Source organism: Chrysochloris asiatica, unplaced genomic scaffold, assembly GCF_000296735.1.
Source record: "Chrysochloris asiatica unplaced genomic scaffold, ChrAsi1.0 scaffold00032, whole genome shotgun sequence".
Taxonomy (NCBI): domain Eukaryota; kingdom Metazoa; phylum Chordata; class Mammalia; order Afrosoricida; family Chrysochloridae; genus Chrysochloris; species Chrysochloris asiatica.
The window spans coordinates 19064757-19082105 of record NW_006408550.1 but is presented as its reverse complement, the minus strand read 5'-3'; the positions used below and the strand labels follow the sequence as shown (position 1 = coordinate 19082105).

Genomic DNA, 17349 nt, shown 5'->3' with positions numbered 1-17349 from the left:
TCACAATTGTTGCTAAGGGTGAGCCGATTGCTGCTGCTACTGCCCTAATCCATTTGTTGGGTCTTCTTCTTTTTCTCTGACCCTCCACTTCATCAGTTATATTTATTATGCATATCAAGTCATAACTAGAAAAGTTTGAGTATAATGCATTTGTCCCAAGATAGAAAATGATTATAAAAAGGAAGCTTTAGACAAGATTCACTATAACCTACCAGGGATGATGGAGGAAGCTCTGTTCTTCTCCCTGTTGCATTGCTTCAGGGCTGTGGAATAGTCACTCTGTTGTATATTTGATTGGCTCAGGAGCTGAAAAAAGGAGTCACATGAAAAATACAAGTTATTTCATAAGTAACACACATACACACACAACTTTGTGCCTGCACAAGCATACACATGACCCACCAAGATACTCAGTAAAAGCTTACTTGACTTATTTTTAAAGAATGCTTTGAACTAAACCTTGTTTTAGTGAACTCCCTGGTGCATCTTCACACCAGAGGAGCTGGAAGAAGCAGAGAACTCTCCGGTTTGACTTTCAGGGTTGAGAGGCTCTTCCTCAGCGTTTCCTCTATAGATGTACACACTCCATTTCCCTCACACAGTAGTTTGGAGGCAAACTACACATTGTTGCTGTTAAGTGCTACTGAGTTGACTCCAACTTATAGTGACCCTGGATAGGGTTTCCAAGGAGCAGTTGGTGGGTTTGAACCACTGACCTTGCAGTTAGCAGTCCGGTAATTATCCTAAAGTGCCCCACCAGGACTCCACATTGTGTACTGCTGTTGTTGTTAAGAGCCATCGAGTCGATTCTGACCCATAGCGACATTGTACATTATGGATATAAAATCAGGGTCAGATTGAATTGTTTAACTGTCTGGACCACATGCAATGCAAAATGAACCAATTCTAGAACATTAAACAAGTGTAGTAAAAGCTAAGAAAAATTTGGATTTTGCCCTTATTAATTAGAAAATCAAGTGTCAAATTCTTTCCAAAACATTTTGTTAACTTACTGGTGTTCTTGCTTATCTGCTGCCCTAAGTGTGTGCTCAGTTAAACTACTGGCTAAGTCAGCATTATGTAAACCTCATAATGGAAATGAAATATGAAGAGAAAAAATAATTGTCTGGATTGTTTAGGGCAACTTTTCATGATCAATTTCTACTTCTAGGGACCAAGAATATATTTAATATGGAATAGACATTTATAAATGATCTCCTTTTCTTCCCAATATACCTTTAAAACTTCATTTTAGAATACATGTTACTCCCTCCCCTTCCCCCCATGTTCATGTGTACATATTTACCTCTGCCATTCAGTATTCCCTCCACATGAAGCCTGGGAGCCCAGACACTTAGTGTTATCCACATCTACTTATTTCTTTCTCTTTATGAGCACACATTTCTCTACCTGGGCTCTTGAATTGTATTCCTTTTTGTATTGTCTCAGGCACTCTCTTCCTTCCAATTATTCCCTCTTTGTCCCCTATTTCAGTTTCTTCCCATTAGTTTTCAAACTCATATGTCTCTCATTAAAACATAAAGAAATCTAACAAACAAACAACCATCTCAGATCCACCTACTCGAACTTGCCTTCCTGCCATCTTTATCATTCTCTTCGTAATCATTTTTTTTTACAGAAAGAATTATAAAGCAATTACATTTCATTTCTAAAATCTATTTTCTCTTTAACTCCACATGGAGTCTGGCTCCAACACTGTGTTGTTGTTGTTGTTGTTAAGTGCCATCGAGTTGGTTCCAACTCACTGCGACGCTGTATAGGATTTCCGAGGAGCAGCTGGTGGGTTTGAACAGTCAACCTTGTGGTTTGAAGTCCAGTGTTGATCTTACAGCAGACCACCAGGCTTCAATGCTGTTCTTCTCTGAGATTGCTTTTACAAAGGCCATCTCTGGCCTTATGACTAAAGCCGATGGATTCCTCCATCCTCAGCGTATTTAATTCTCCATTAGCATTTATCATCCTCATCCATTTCCTTTTTCTTGAAACACTATTTTCCTTTGTATTTATTATCATCCCAAATTTTCTCCTATGTTCTGATAACTCGCGCTTCCCTTTCTTTTGCGGGTTGATTGTTCTTGGGTCAATTATAATCTTTCATAAAGAATCTTTCCCAAGTCTTAATTTAATACATCTCTTTGTGGACATATAACCTGCAGTGTAGTGAATTATTTAATGTCTCCTCTAGTCACTATCTTTGTAACTCCCACCTAACAACATTTTGTCTTGATTTTGGTTAAGACAAGAAAAGAGAAGATGCTGACAGGATTATATGATTCAGTAGTTGAGTGGTTAGTTATGAACAGTTAACGATGATTGTAAGAATTTGGAACTGTAATATGTACAACATGAGTCATTCATTCAGAAGTAGGATCGGGGATCTTACCATCTTCAAAGAAGAGGATCTAGGAGAGTAGCACACCCTTTGGACCCTAAGATCCCTGCACATGGAACCTTCTGAACCCTGGGGCAGAAAGCTGAGGAGTGGCAGAGGAGCAGTAATAGAAGAACCCAGAGCCATATCACCAGACAGTGGGGTGGGTTTTCCAGTCCACGGGGAAGTAAAGCTGGGTGATTTTGGGCAGGAGGCTTACTTGCAGAGTGGGGTGCCTCCAGGCACTTAACTGGGGGAGCTAAGTTTGCTGACCTATGGAGCTAGAGCAGAATGCCTTCAGGCTGAGGCTTATGGTGAAGTGTGTGCCTGTGGGCATTCATCAGCAGCCCTGAAAGAGCTTTGTGACATTGTCCAGCCAGAGAGAGGTTCACCTGCAGACATAGCTGAGGAAAGGCTGTTTTGATTAGAAGAATGTGTCCTGAACATTTCTGACCCTGAATTGTAACCTGTTAACTTCCCTAATGAACCCCACCCCTTGGAGTATTGTCTCTAAGTTCTATGTGGCCATTGCAGTGAATTATCAAACCCAGCAGAGCAGAGAGGGCTCTGGGAGGAATGCTTGGTGAAAGTTTTTGCAAACCCAATTCCATGGCTTCAAGCAACCTTTTCTCAGCTGATTTCTCCAGGAGAGACCTGTCTCTAACTTCAGACTCATTATGCCCACCTGTTAACTATACATTTCTTCTGAAACATTCGCCCAAGAAGTTCAAAACTGTGTTCAGAGGTAATCTCGTGATCTTCTCCAATACCACCCCCTGCATGCATGCGCCTCCTCTTTTTCCCAAATTATTAATCTCAGTGACAGATATCCTCACTCCCCCAGTTGCATACACCAGAAGCTCGAGGCTTATGCTAGCCTCTTCTCTCCTCTCATGGCAAAACCAAAATCTCACTGTCACTGAGTCGGTTCAAATTCACGGTGACCCCATAGGACAGGGTAGAATGACTCTGTAGGGTGTCAGGGACTAGGTATCTTCATAGGAACAGACAACATCATCTTTCTTCCAGCAGCAACTGTTGGATTTGAACCACTGACCTTGAGGGTTAGAATCTCAATGCTTAATCAACCAGAGCTCAATAATTCATCAAGCCCTGTGTTCATCTCTTAAACATCGCTTGTCCAATTCTTCTCTAATGGTATCCTTACCTGTCTGTGCATAGTACCTGGTTCTACCCTTTTGTTAAGTGTTGTTGGGTTGGTTTCATCTCATAGCAACACTGTATAGGGTTTCTGAGGAGTGGCTGCTGAGTTTGAACTGCCGACCTTGCTGTTCAAATCCACCTTTAGTTCCTGTGCTTTATCCCACAGTGCAACACCAGGACTCCTGGTTCTACCCTAAGGTATGGTCATTTATAGACTGGTTTGTATCTGTTTTCTTACTGGTGTCCACCACTAGATTGCAAACATAATGAGAGGAGGGAGTCTAGTGTGCTTTTTTTAAAAAAATTAAATGTTCCAACTATAAAGCCTGGTACCTTGTAGTTATCTAATAAATAAATGATGAATAAATAGGCCTGCAATTTAGGTCAAGGAAAACTTCCTATGGATAAATGTGAATGAATACTTGTTTTAATTGAACACTAGTAATACATATAGGAGCCCTAGTGTGGTGCTTTGGGTTAATGCACTGGACCACAAGGTTGGCTTGAACTGCGCAGTTCAAATTCACCAGCAGCTCCTTGGTAACCTTATGCAGGGTAGTTATGGGTCGGAATTGATGAGACTGCACTTAGCAACAACAACGATATATACTTAAGTTTCTCTTTCTATGATGTTAACTTTTGTTCTTATACAATAAAACCTGCAAAAGCTGTAACCTGTATAGGCAGAAACCTGTCAGAGAAGGAAAACACAACCATTTTCTGCTAAAATGAGCAGCAGCAAAGTGGTTGATACTGCACCCTGTGAAAGGTGGGAAACTCCCGAGAGCCACCAAGCAACGCAGTCCCATTGAGTTCTGTCTCATGCAGGTTTCACTGTAACTGACGTTTCCATTTTAATCCTAAGTTACCTAGTTTTAACCAAGTCATTTTTTGAATGAAATTGTATAGAGAGCAAATCATATTGAAATCAGAAGTCTGTTTAAATGGATACTACTTTCTTCTTTCCTTTTATTTAGGGAAATGTTATCCTAGAAACTTAATGTTCCATTTTCACATTTCTTTTATTATCTACTTTTGAAACTGCACTGTAATTTTTCCCTTTCCCTAAAATGTCCTTTTATAACTTAGAAAGGCTTGGATGACTTCACAATTTGTCTTCTTGGCTGCAGGTTTCTAAGCTCAGCCTTCATCAAATAATATTTCTTGGTCTTTTCCAAAAATTGCAAAAGATGGTGACTAAGGAGGAAGAAAGATGTCAGAGGGCGTTAATGGAGTCCCGGTGTGGTGCTGTTGGATAAGCATTGGACTACTAACTTAACTGCAAGGTTGGTGGTTCAAACCCATCAGCCACTCTCGAAAACCATATTAATGGTTGCTATGAGTCAGAACCAACTTTAGGGCACAGAACACAATTCTGTGGCAGAAGAATGTGTGATCGCCATGTTTGCTAACTCTCCTGAGTTAGTCCAAGGTCTTCTAAAAGTATCCTAGATATTTATTCTTTCCAGCAGTCGTTTTTCCTTTTCAGAAATCCTGTTTCTTCCAGGAATCCTAAGAAAGTGAGAGGCCAAAAAAAGGAGTCCTGTGGAGCAAAATAATATAACCCCATTCCTGTGGAGAGCTACAACTCTGCAAATCCATTAACTCCAGTTTGAGGTCTTGTCACACCTGTATTCTTTGCTGACTGATTTCTAGAGAGTCAGGGTTGCAGGAGGTACAAGATTGCGCAAAGCACACTCTCTCTTGCTCAGTGCCTCGTGACAGGGTGAGTGGGAGAAACCAGGGCTGAAGAAGCTATTGTTCTGATGTGGCCTACTCTAGTCCAGGGGTTTCAAGTGAGACACAGAATTTTCCAAAGAAGAGCACAAACAGTGTGAGTCACAGCACTCATGGTAAGTGGTCTGGTTTTTTCAAAGTAAAAAGAGTACTTATCTAGTCTGTATTGTAAGTCCAGCCTGTTCATTCTGTAAATCTCTGTGCCCTCCCTTCCTGGACCAGGTCTGCATTGATAAAAAGTTAGTCTAGGGTTTCTGAGAACTTCATTTCTTACCACTCAGAATTAAGGTCCTCCTTGAAATCTACCGCATGGCTTTGCTGCCTATTGTAAAGAACAAGGATGGTTCAAATACAAAGCCTTTGCGCCAACAATGCTCTCAACCCATTTACATGACCTTGTAGACTTAGATGAGAAGATGCAGGAACATTCCATTCTGTGCTGACACCCAAGAGGCTCCAAGAGGACTCACCTTGAATTGCTTCTCTAACTTTGTTTTGCCTGTTGGTCCAGGAATGAGAAGAGTATTAACGTAGGCATGGATGTGGCTGTCCGGCACCTCAGTTTCTTTACTCAGTATGGCCTCAACCAATGCATCATGAATGAAGACATACTGTTCCTAGACAAAGCAAGAGTGATAGGGAGCATTACTTGAAGTTTTCCTTATATGTAACTTGGTATAAAAGTCAGACTTTTGATTGTCAGACAACAAAGATTTTACAAAATGGAAGTGGGCAAGAAACTCAAAGACCTTCTTACTGGAGGTGACAGGAAGTCAGATGGAGGAAAGGAGGCAGTCAAAGGGAGCACAACCTCTTCTCATTCCTCAAGTCATTACTTGGTGCATGGTAACATTTGTGGGCATCCTGGTGTGGTGCTATACGATCAGCACTGGACTGCTAACCACAAGGTCTGCAGTTCAAACCCACCAGTTACTCTACAGAAACCCTATACAGGGTCACTATGAGCCCAAACTTACTTGACAGCACTTAACAACAACAACTAACCTAAAAGTTGTTAGTTCGAACCCACCCAGCAGCACCACACTCCAGAAGGAAGACTTGGAGTCCATAAAAATTGGCTCAGCTCTACTCTTTAACATATGGGATCACCGTGAGTCACAGCTCGATGGTAGTGGGGACAGAGACAGTCTGGAATAGTCCTTGTGTGCTGCCTATGTCTAAGAATCTTCCCTGGTCTTAACTGATTAGAAAGTAATTCCGCAATGACAAGAAATTGTGTTGTCTTCTTTTGAAGTCCACTAAGGACCAAGCAGAGCTTGATACAAAGCACATTTAATAAAGATTCAATGTTTGACTAAAACCACCTTGGGTAGATTCAGAATGAATATTTTTTAGCTCTATCTGCAATTCCACTAGCGGATGAAGGAAAACCAGAGACATTCATATTATAAAGCTGACTCCATGCTTGAGATTCGTATCTGATTGAACAAGGCTTGGACAAGCTGACAAGAAGTAATCACACCACATGCCTTTAAGGTGCCATCCAACCATCGATAGTTTTCCAGCTTAATTCATTTTCTTATTTAGAAAGAAGTTAAAAAGAAACTTAGATTTGTAGATTATCTTCTGTCTATCCTTATGGGATCAGAAAGCCTTATCTTTCTCTCACGGAGCAACTGGTAGATTCGAACTTCTGATCTTGTGGTTAGAAGCTCAGCTCGTAACCTACTACACTAGTAGGGCTCCTTATATGGGCCTCTAAGGGGATTTATGGAGTCCTGGTGTGGCGCTGTGGCTTAATGCAACAGACTGCAAAGCCATTTGAACTGAAAGGCCGGCGGTTCAAGCTCACTAGCTGCTATTAGGAAACCCTATACAGAGTCGCTATGGGTCAGAACTGACTCTATGGCACTTAACAACAACAACAAGGGAATTTAACTTGAGCACAATTCATGCCTTTTAAAATAAGAAAATGAATCCATTCATTCATTACATATATGAAACATTGAAATGTTTTCCTGGTAGTGATGGTTCACTCCTTTTATGGGAAGGCCTTCTCTGTGGCCTGTGTAATTTTAAAAAAACATTCCCAATTTGGTCATAAAACACACAAAATGTAACTGGTTCATCCATGATTTATTTGCACATTCCAAAAACCAAGCCCACTGCCAATGACTTGAGTGAAACTCATATGGCAGAGCAGAAATGCCGAACATGGTTTCTAAAACTGTAATCTTTACAGTACACTGCCATATCTTTCTCCTGTAAAATTGGATGATCGATACAAACCAGTGACTCTTCAATTAGCAACCACGTGCTTAACAATTGCTCTACCAGAACTGGTAATAAAACCCTGGCCTATCCAGCTTTAGTGTTCTAGCAACAATCCCAAAACTTAGATAAAGAAAGCTCTTCTCCTTTTTTTTTTTTTTAAATCCTACCTCAGTTTGCACCAAGTAATTCCTTTGTGAACGAATGTGCTTTAAGAAGCCAAATATATTGACTGTTCCTTCGTGATGAATTTGTTGCAACATACTGTCCAACACAATGTATGTGCCTGTTCTTCCAACTCCAGCACTGAGGAGATCACAAAGAGAGAAATGGTTCAATGTCATGCATTAAATACATAAGAACGTAGGTCACCACTAGCTGTCTTGCTAATTAAAATAGCTTTCTTCCCTAAACAAATAAGTCACACCATAAATAATTTAAGGATCTAAAATTGCAAACAGCTCAGCAGGTAAGCATACTGCTTCAAACAACAACTCAAAAGTTTTCTTTCTTTTTTTTTTAACTTTTTGCTCTGGGTTAAGCTGAAAAGCAACCTATTCTTTTTATTTATTTTTCATTATATGTCACACAATGAAAATATTATCTATCAGAGCATAGCAAACAGGCATTTAATCGGAGAAGAATAGAAACATCAGCTTCGCCAAACTCTGAAAAGGAAAGGTCCCTAGGTTTGCATTGCCAGGTAGACATGGTTGTAAAGTTTTCTGCATTAATGGGAAAAAGAATGTGATCAGGCTTTCAGCTGAGAATATCATTTTGGTGAGATTGCAAGGAATAAAGCATAACTTCAGACATTTCTAAAGGGCCATTATCTATTGACAGAATCCACAGACAGGGCTGCTTTTCAAATGCTTCAACAAGTAGGAAGTACTAGAGTGCAAAATTAGCACCTGCTCTGCACAATAGCCGATTCTTCTCCATTTGCTATGAAACAATTCCTGACCTTCAGAGCTATTTTTCTCTGCATCTTCCAGTTTTCCTCAGCCTATTGTCAGGCTAGCAGATTAAAACCCTCTCAAGATAGATCTCTCAAACTTTGTGTCTGAGGACAACTCCTGAGGTAAGTCATCAGAATGTGCTAGACAAGCTGTATATTGAAGGAAAACACTTGCTTCAGTCAAAAAACACAGACATTACTTTGACAAACATACTGCAGATAGAAATGAATTTAACTTTGACAGGTGGAAAGCTTGGCACATGGTCAACACTCCACAAATGTGAACCACTGTTATTATTTTAACTGAAAAATATTAGAAACATGAAACATATTATTTTATTCTCTTTTGAAATCAGTATCTGTATTCATCAATCAAATCTTGGAAATTAAAGTACTTGAGCAACAATGAATTGATAATTCAGTCCTTATTTTAGAAAGAACTGAGGAAAATGAAGGAAAAGGATTCTGGTCCTTAGATGTTTAAAAACAACATAAAGCCATTTTGCCAAATTTCCCACACTCTATGTGCTTCAATCTCTCAAAGGTGAATCAGGCCTAATAACTCTACAATATGTTAGTTACTCCTAGGCACAGGGTTATGTCTGTCTCAAGCATTGTTATGCCATAGTATTATATGTTACTATAAATTCTTATTTAATGACAAAACATTGTTCTACCTGCCTCACTTAGTAAGTTGAAATTCAATACAATAAAATAGGTTAATAACTCTGGTAGCGTAGTGGTTATGAACCGGGCTGTGAACCTCAAGGTTAGCAGTTCGAAACTACCAGCTGTTCCGCGGGAGAAAGATGAGGCTTTCTGCTCCCATAAAGAGTTACAGCCTTGGAAACCCTGTACAGGGTCGCTATGAGTTGGAACCGACTCCACGGCACACAACAACAACAAGTATGTTAAAAATATAAGGTTCCATGACATATTGATCAATTGAATTCTGAGTCTGGCATCTCCTAGTGATTAAAACCCAAAAAACCACACCTGTAGTTGAGTGAATTCTGGGTCAGTGTGAATAGCCCCATAGGGTTTCCAAGGCTGCAGTCTTTACAGAATCAGACAAACCTGCGTCTTTCTCCGGAGGAGCTGCTGGTGGATTCAAACCACCAACCTTTCTATCGGCAGTTCAGCACTTCACCACTGTACCACCAGGGCTCATTTCTTGGCAATTTGAAGAAATAAACAAATCACTTGCCATTGAGTTCCTTTTGACTCCTAGTGACCCTGTCTGTGTAGAGTTTCCAAAGCCATGAATCTTTACATGAGCAGAAAGCTTCACCTTTCTCCCTCAGAATGGCTGGTGGGTTTGAACTGCTGATCTTGCATTAGGAGTGCATTGCTTATCCTATACACCAGGACCCCATGAAATTCAACATATAATTTCATCTTCCTCATGTCATGAAATCATTCCCATTTTGGCAAAAATGTCATTTCATTGATTTCTTTTCTGCTGGTATCCATCATTATAATGGGTTAGAAAGGAGTCTCAGACTTACCTGCAGTGAACAACCACCGGCCCCACTGCATGGCGCTTGGCGTAGGATGCCTTCCGCACGAAGGTCAGCACGGGTAGAGAGTACTCCGGCACTCCCATGTCAGGCCACTGCGTGTAGTGATACTGTGTTATCACCCGCCCGCTGGACTTTCCTTTCTGAGACCCCTGGAAGAGCATAAATAGCTAATAACAGACATACACAGGTTTGGGAAACATCACTTTAGGACTCACAGCCTGACAGAGGGGGTTCAGAATGAAGCAAAAGGAGCACATGGCCATGGTTCCATTTTTGTTGTTTTCTTTCTCTTATTTCAGTCTTCACTCCTTTTATGAGGATGTTGGGGTTGTGTCAGGGCTGGTCCATGCAATCACAATGTAGAACATGGGGCAGGATTTGCTTTTGGTATACCTTGTCTAATGCACCCATAGTCACCACGGATAATCTGGCACCAAAGACAAGGCTGGCATGTAGAGACTCAAGAAATCGTTGGGATTGAAGTGTAGCTGGTTTAAGAACTTTTAATGTTTTTCATTAAAAAACAGGGTCGTTATGAGTTGGAAGTGATGTATGTAAACTAATCACGGTTATATAAAATGGATGCTAGAATCATGACAATTCATTGTAGAGGTCAATGGCTGAGTCCACTATTTATTGACTTACCTTTTTTATTTTTGTGTTCCTTAGAGTAAAGTTCCTCACAGTATAATAGGCAAGCACTTGGACACTCTTCTGAGTGACCAGAAAGTTTCCATATTCTTCACTTCCATCGACAGGCCAGTACTGGTCACATTTTCTCTGCAAAAGAACAAGTGAAGGATCCATTGCCTTATTTCAAATGCATAACGTAACATAAACTTCATCACTGAGATCAGGAAAGGCTTGAGGCAGGGACAAGCATGGGTTTCCTCACTTTTCTAAATACTTACTTCTCTTACTAAATGATTACAAATTAGTTGTAGATGTGACCAGGAGATACAATCACAGACTGAAAGAGATTTGGGATGATCCAGTTTCAGAAAAGAAAATTGAGGTCAAGCATATTAAGTCACTAATTAAAGGAAAAGCCAGGGCTAGAATCCAGGCCCTGTAAACTCAAACCTCTTTTACTGTCTACACCACATTTTAATGAGTTGCATTTCTTTTTTTCACAGTTTGAAGCATCCATTACAAAAAACAGTAGGCGTGGAGCTGTAGGATAAGCCCTAGACTGGGAAGCACAAGGTCAGTGGTTCAAACCCACCAGCTGCTCCTTGGAAACCCTGTACAGGGTCGATATGAATTGGAACCAACTTGACAGCACTTAACAACAACAACAACAACAACAATGTTAACAATTTCCCTTTAGATGTCAAATTTAAGTATGAAAGTAATACCCATCACCATTCTCCCAATACCAATTCTGTCACAAGCAATTTAAAGGCTCTCTAATTTCTGTCCTGGGGTGGTGCTACAGCATCAGCACTGGACTGCAAACTGCAAGGTCGGCAGTTCAAACCCACCAGTCGCTCCTTGGAAAGCCTATACAGGGTCACTGTGAGTTAGAAACGATTTAATGGCACTTAACAACAAAAACAGTGCCATTTGGGGATTATATTTCTGGTTACGTACATACCCTTCCTTTCTCCACAAGGTTTGTTATCATGACAATGACTTCCACGTTATGCTCCCATATCATTCTCCAGAAATCTTCAGCTGTGGATTTCAGTGGGCCTTGGGCAGCAATGTAAGCTTTTGGTCTGTTGTACCCCTGAAATCACAGATGCCAAGTGCTTCTTATTGTCACATTCATATGTCATTTGAATGGCCTAATATTTGAGTTTTTTTTTAATTTTTTTTTTAATCAGCCTACTTTTTTTTTTTTTTATAAAAGAGAAGATCTGGCAAAGCTAAGGATAGCTCCAGCAAAGATAAGTATTTATTCTTCTGTAACTATGATTTTTGTTAAATAATAACAAAAGAAAAAAGAGTTATTTACTTTGATACAACCACATTTAATCCAAGTTTATTTGTGAAGCTTAATATCAGGTGTGCTGTTTTGAAAGCCCACCGCTGGTGTGGCCCCCTTGGTGATACTGAGCAGGTCTAATCATTGATAGTTATCTGTTGCTGAGCATCGCTTTTTGGTCATAATGCTTTACAATTATTAGCCTTAATCCTTAATGTATAAAATAAACAGAGGCATCATCCCAGAGTTGGAGAAGAGGAAACTGTAGTTCAGACGAGTTAATTGGTCCCACAATTAGCTGGTGGAGAGCTAGGACTCAAAACCAGTTGTAACTCCAAAGTCCATGTTCTTTTTGGCATACATGTGGCCTAGTCTGGACTCCTGGTGTGGAGCTGTAGGATCAGCACTTGGCTGTGAACCACAAGGTTGGCAGTTCAAATTTACCAGCTGCTCCTTGGAAACCCTATTCAAAGTCGCTATGAATCAGAACCAACTCGATGGCACTTAACAACAACAGCAATGGTCTAGTCTGGAACTTGATGCTTAGAGTTCAGTAGCCCGTACAGCATACCTGAAGGCAAGTAGACTGAGAAGTCAGGGTCAGGGAAAGACTTGAGTGCTGCTGGCCTTCAGTTGCTCACGATGTTTAAAACTCAGTGTTAGTGAGTGGTCTACTGTCACTGAAGATCTCTGATAAATTTCACAAAGCCAGACACCTTGAGGGATACCCAAGACTATAAAGGCTAACAACTGGTTTTGTTTGCCTTTTAACCAGTCCTGGTGTGGTGCTGTGGGCTAATGCATTCAATGGCAAAGTCGTTTGAACTGTGAGGTCAGTGGTTCAAGCTCATCAGCTGCTCCTTGGAAACCCTATACAGGGTTGCTATGGATTGGAATTGATTCAATGGTACTTAACAACAACAATAACCATGGGAATTTATCATGGCACACAACCATCACCACCATTTATTGATCCTACTACCACTCATCTCAATGGGATGGTTGACACAGTGGCTGTAACAATGGGCTCGAGCACAGGAAAGATTCTGAGGATGTCAAAGGACTGGGCAGTTTTATTCTGTTGTACAGAGTCACGATGAGTCGGAACCAACTTGACAACACCTAAACTGGTGAGGCACTATAGGCTAAGCACTGAACCGAAAGGGTGATTTGAACCACAAGGTCGGCAGTTCAAACCCAGTAGTCGTTCTTGGTGGTGGTGTGCTGTTGCTCTTAGGAAACCCTATATAGGGTAACTATGAGTTGGAATCAACTAGATGGTATTTAACAACTATAATCATCCATCACTACCTACCAACATTCACGGATCATCTGCTACATGAGCACCATTGTCCAAGGAATGATGGGATATTAAAAAACTCAAGTTGGAATCAAGGAGTTTGCTTAGTTTTGTTTTGACTTTGAGAACACAATTCCACTGGAACAGATAAATCCTCACTCAGGATAAAGCAAGTACAACAGTGCGTGTTGTTCAACCTAAAATCCTGCCAGTTCTGGGATTTCTTAGAAAGTTATTTACTGCTGATTTTCACTTTTTACTAACCATTCAATAACGTGTATTTAAGCACTGTGGTATCATAAATCATAGATGAATATAATTTCCATAAACTTTTAAATTAAAACATGCTTACATCAACATAATTGGCGTTGATATAATCAGTCAGTTTGCCATCTTTTTCAGCAAGTTGTGCAAGTCTAACACGGCTATGATCATCTGAAACAAAAATAGACAATAAAATAGAAATCATTTCACTGCAGTAGACTCCTTTTCTGCATAGAGGTCATTTTCATCTGCATAATCATTTATCAAATGCAACAAAAATCACTGCAAAGATCATTTATTGTAATAAGCTTTTGGGGGCTACAGAGACGAAGATAACAAATGATAAAGATATCAAGAGGCTATGTTGTCAAGAAGTTTTTCTAATGTCCTAAGTGAGACTACAACATATACACAGAAGGTAATAAGAGAGAGGTACATAGGTACATACCATTAGGGAGATATGACAGTGAAAATTGTACTAGTTTGGGATGATAAAAATTTCATAGACGTCAAAACCTTCAACTGGCATCTTAGTTGAATTTTCAATGACGGGTTTTTAAAGGTAGGTCCTGGGACTCTGAACAGTGGAGCGCCTCATACAGAAGGTAGATGGGGGCTCAGAAAGCTAGGGAAGGGTGGCAGTATAGGCCTCTGAACGGAGAGTGGCGGGAGGAAGAGGGCATAGAGGACGCAGCAGACACGGTCCTGGGAATGGTTAAAAACAGCTCTTACAAGGGAAGAGTCTCAAGGAACTATTGCAAAGACAACAGTGGTTCGTGAAGAGAGGAAATGGATTCTCTACTACCAATTAAAAAGGATGAAATGAATGCATTCATGGTAATTCAAATAAATTGGGACAAGCAGTTAGGGATTCACTTCTCTTCTACAAGGAACCTATGTTTATTTGGAGACACTATATTAGAAGAGAAAGTGTTATTAGAAAGAAACATGGTGGTTTCTTTCACTAAGCAAACTGTTCATTTCAAGAATGAAGAAGTAAATACAGGTCAAACCATGACTAACATAATGGTAATGTTGGGATATTAATATTTATGTGGCATTAGCAATCCTGTGGAGTCCTGGTGGCATTGTGGGTTAATGCGCTGGACTGCAATGGCAATTTGAACTGCAAGGTTGGTGGTTCCAGCTCACCAGCCACTCCTTGGAAACCCTATACAGGGTTGCTATGGGTTGGAATCAACACAATGGCATGTAACAACTTAACAACAATAATAAGCAATCCACAGGGTGTGAATGGGGGAACTGATCGGCAAGGGAAAGGTGGGCTGGGATACCAGGCAATCCTAGGTTAATAAAAGAACCTGTTAATGAAAGAGAGATGTCTATAGCTGTGTCAGCTTCTAGAAAATCTAAATAAACAACTGATAATCTCATATGCACTTGATGTTAGAGAGGCCCACTGGATACATGAGGGGGAATACAAGTACAAGTTTTATGGGGGAAGGAAGGAAAATGAAGATGATATCAAGAGATGGTTGTTATGCGGGACCTTATCCAGAGAAGCAGCGACACCAGAGATGGAGGTAGAGATAAGGACATGGAGAGAGGAGCAGCTGAGGACTCTGGACTCATAGAAAGAGAGGGACTGGGTACTGGCAGCCAGGTGGTAGGCTTGAAGAATGTGACCTTTGAGTGTTTAAATGATTATATATTCCTGAGTGTTTTTGTGTACATCCCCCACCTTCCCCCCCAAAACCCAAAAAACAGAGGGAATGGAAGCAAATACTGTTGAATGATGATGCATGGATTGTAATCATTGCAATGAAACAATGGTGTAAAGCTGATGTTCTCCCATGTAAGTTATCACTCGGTTCACAATTAAAAAAATAAAGAGAGAGAGAGATGGTTGTTGTTAAGTTCCGTTGGTTTGGTTCAATTCCTAGCGACCCTTATAGATAGGGTTTCTGAAGAGCAGCTGGTGGGTTTGAACTGCTGACCTTGTGGTTCACAATCTGGTGCTGAAAAAGAAAACAGGAGGGACCAGATATATACATGAAGTGCTACATGAAGATGAAAGCAAGATGGTAATTTGATAAAATTGAGGCAAATGAACTTGGATTCAATAGAAATGCCAGCTAGCTCTCCAAATTCAGAATAAAAGGAAGGAGAACAGCTGTGAAAAACTAAAGGAAAGAAGGAATGGAAGGAAGACAGTCAGCCAGTTGTTGATAAGATCCCATGAAAATGGCAAGAAAGGGAGAAAAAGAGTAAAAGGAAAAAGAGAAAGCATGCTTCATTTGATTAGCCAATTCACGTAAGATTAGGTAGCTCTGAAGTGAAAGGAAGGCTCTCTGGTGGTGCAGTGGGTTAAGCAATGGGCTTCAAATGCAAAGGTCAGGGGTTTGAAACCAACAGCCTACCTGTGGACGGACAAAGACAGAGCCTGCTTCCAAAAGATTTACAACCTTGGAAGTCCTAGGAAGCAGCTCTCCGCTGTGTAATAGCATCACTGGGAGTCAGAATAGACTCGAAGGCCGTGGGTGGGGGAAGCAGGATCATGGAATATGAAAAATGACAGAAGCCACAGGCTGGAGGAAGGGGCTGAATTCAAAGGGACTTTATTTTGTTTAAAGGAAACATATGGCAAGAACTGTAGAACGTTTTAGTTAGAATGATGCCATGCTCTGTATGAGGAATGTGGCGCTGTAGGATAAACACTGGAGTGTGGACTGCAAGCCCACCAGTTGCTCCTTGGAAACCCTATAACGGGTCGCTGTAAGTCAGAACCAACTCAACAACACTTAACAACAGCAGTATTGAGCACAAGTCTTATTCTTGACAGCAAAGTCATGGGAGGCTGCTCTGAGGTCTCTGCCAGATGGTTTCAGCACACCTTAAGGCACAGCAGTGACAATGATGACAAAGTCAGAGCTGAGTTGAGGCCATACTTACAGGCAACTATGTTGATGTATCGGTTTTTGTGCTTGTTGTCTGGGTGGTTGGAGCTGTCTGCTGTAATACCTAAGTCAACAGTACAGCTCTGTACTTCCTGGAAATAAATTACAGGGACACCATTTTAACGCATATTCTTTCAAACACAGTGCCTTAAAATAAGGAAGACAAAAACAAACACAACAATCTATCAAAAACAAAGGTTTTTTTTTTACATCTTACAACTACTTCTTTGCTAAAAGATAATGCAGTGAAATAATGCCTTACCTGGTAAAACTCTTTCAGTGTCTAATGAGGGAATGAATGCCAAAAAATGTAAAGAAATCAAATTCCACAGCACACGACAAATGAGAAAAAAAAGCGTTCATATTAGGTTTACAATGGAAAACTAGGATCATGCAATAAATACATTTGTCAAATACTAACAAAACAGAATGTTTCAAACAGTTGCATGCAAATCAAAACGTCTAACAATTTGGAACCTTAAATTATTTAAAAGAAAAAAGACAACACTTTTAAAAGGGGAGAGTGGTATAATACTATGATGAATTTTCTTTTAAAATGCAGATGAGAAAAATGATACATTTCATAACCAATTGTAGCTTATTAGTTAAAGTCACTAATTTCCAAATTATTTAATCACTCCAGTAATATTTTAAACTCTGAATTAGTGATAGATATACACTTTTGTGTTTTTGAGTAATTTTCAACAGAAAACAGCTTCCTGTTAGGAGGTTTGTATCCTAAGATTGAGAGTACCAGCACTTTTTTTTGCAGAAAGATTTAAAAAATTATACATACTATGAATCGGGCTGCGAACCTTAAGGTCAGTGGTTCGATTGAAACTACCAGCCGCTCCGCGGGAGAAAGATGAGGCTTTCTACTCCCGTAAAGATTTACACTCTCGGAAACCCTGCACAGGGTCGCTATGGGTCG

General features: G+C 40.3%; 1 protein-coding gene across 1 annotated transcript in view; it reads right to left on the bottom strand.

Annotated features, from left to right (window-relative positions):
* The window catches only part of PTPRZ1 (protein tyrosine phosphatase, receptor-type, Z polypeptide 1), a 270808-nt gene that overhangs the window by 13794 nt on the left and 239665 nt on the right, over positions 1 to 17349 (bottom strand). Inside the window, exons 22-24 of the mRNA XM_006859363.1 lie at positions 7696 to 7831; positions 5764 to 5910; positions 213 to 306 (exon numbers count right to left, since the gene is read on the bottom strand). Of these exons, the coding sequence (XP_006859425.1) occupies positions 213 to 306; positions 5764 to 5910; positions 7696 to 7831 (377 nt within the window). The remainder of the gene's footprint in view (positions 1 to 212; positions 307 to 5763; positions 5911 to 7695; positions 7832 to 17349) is intronic.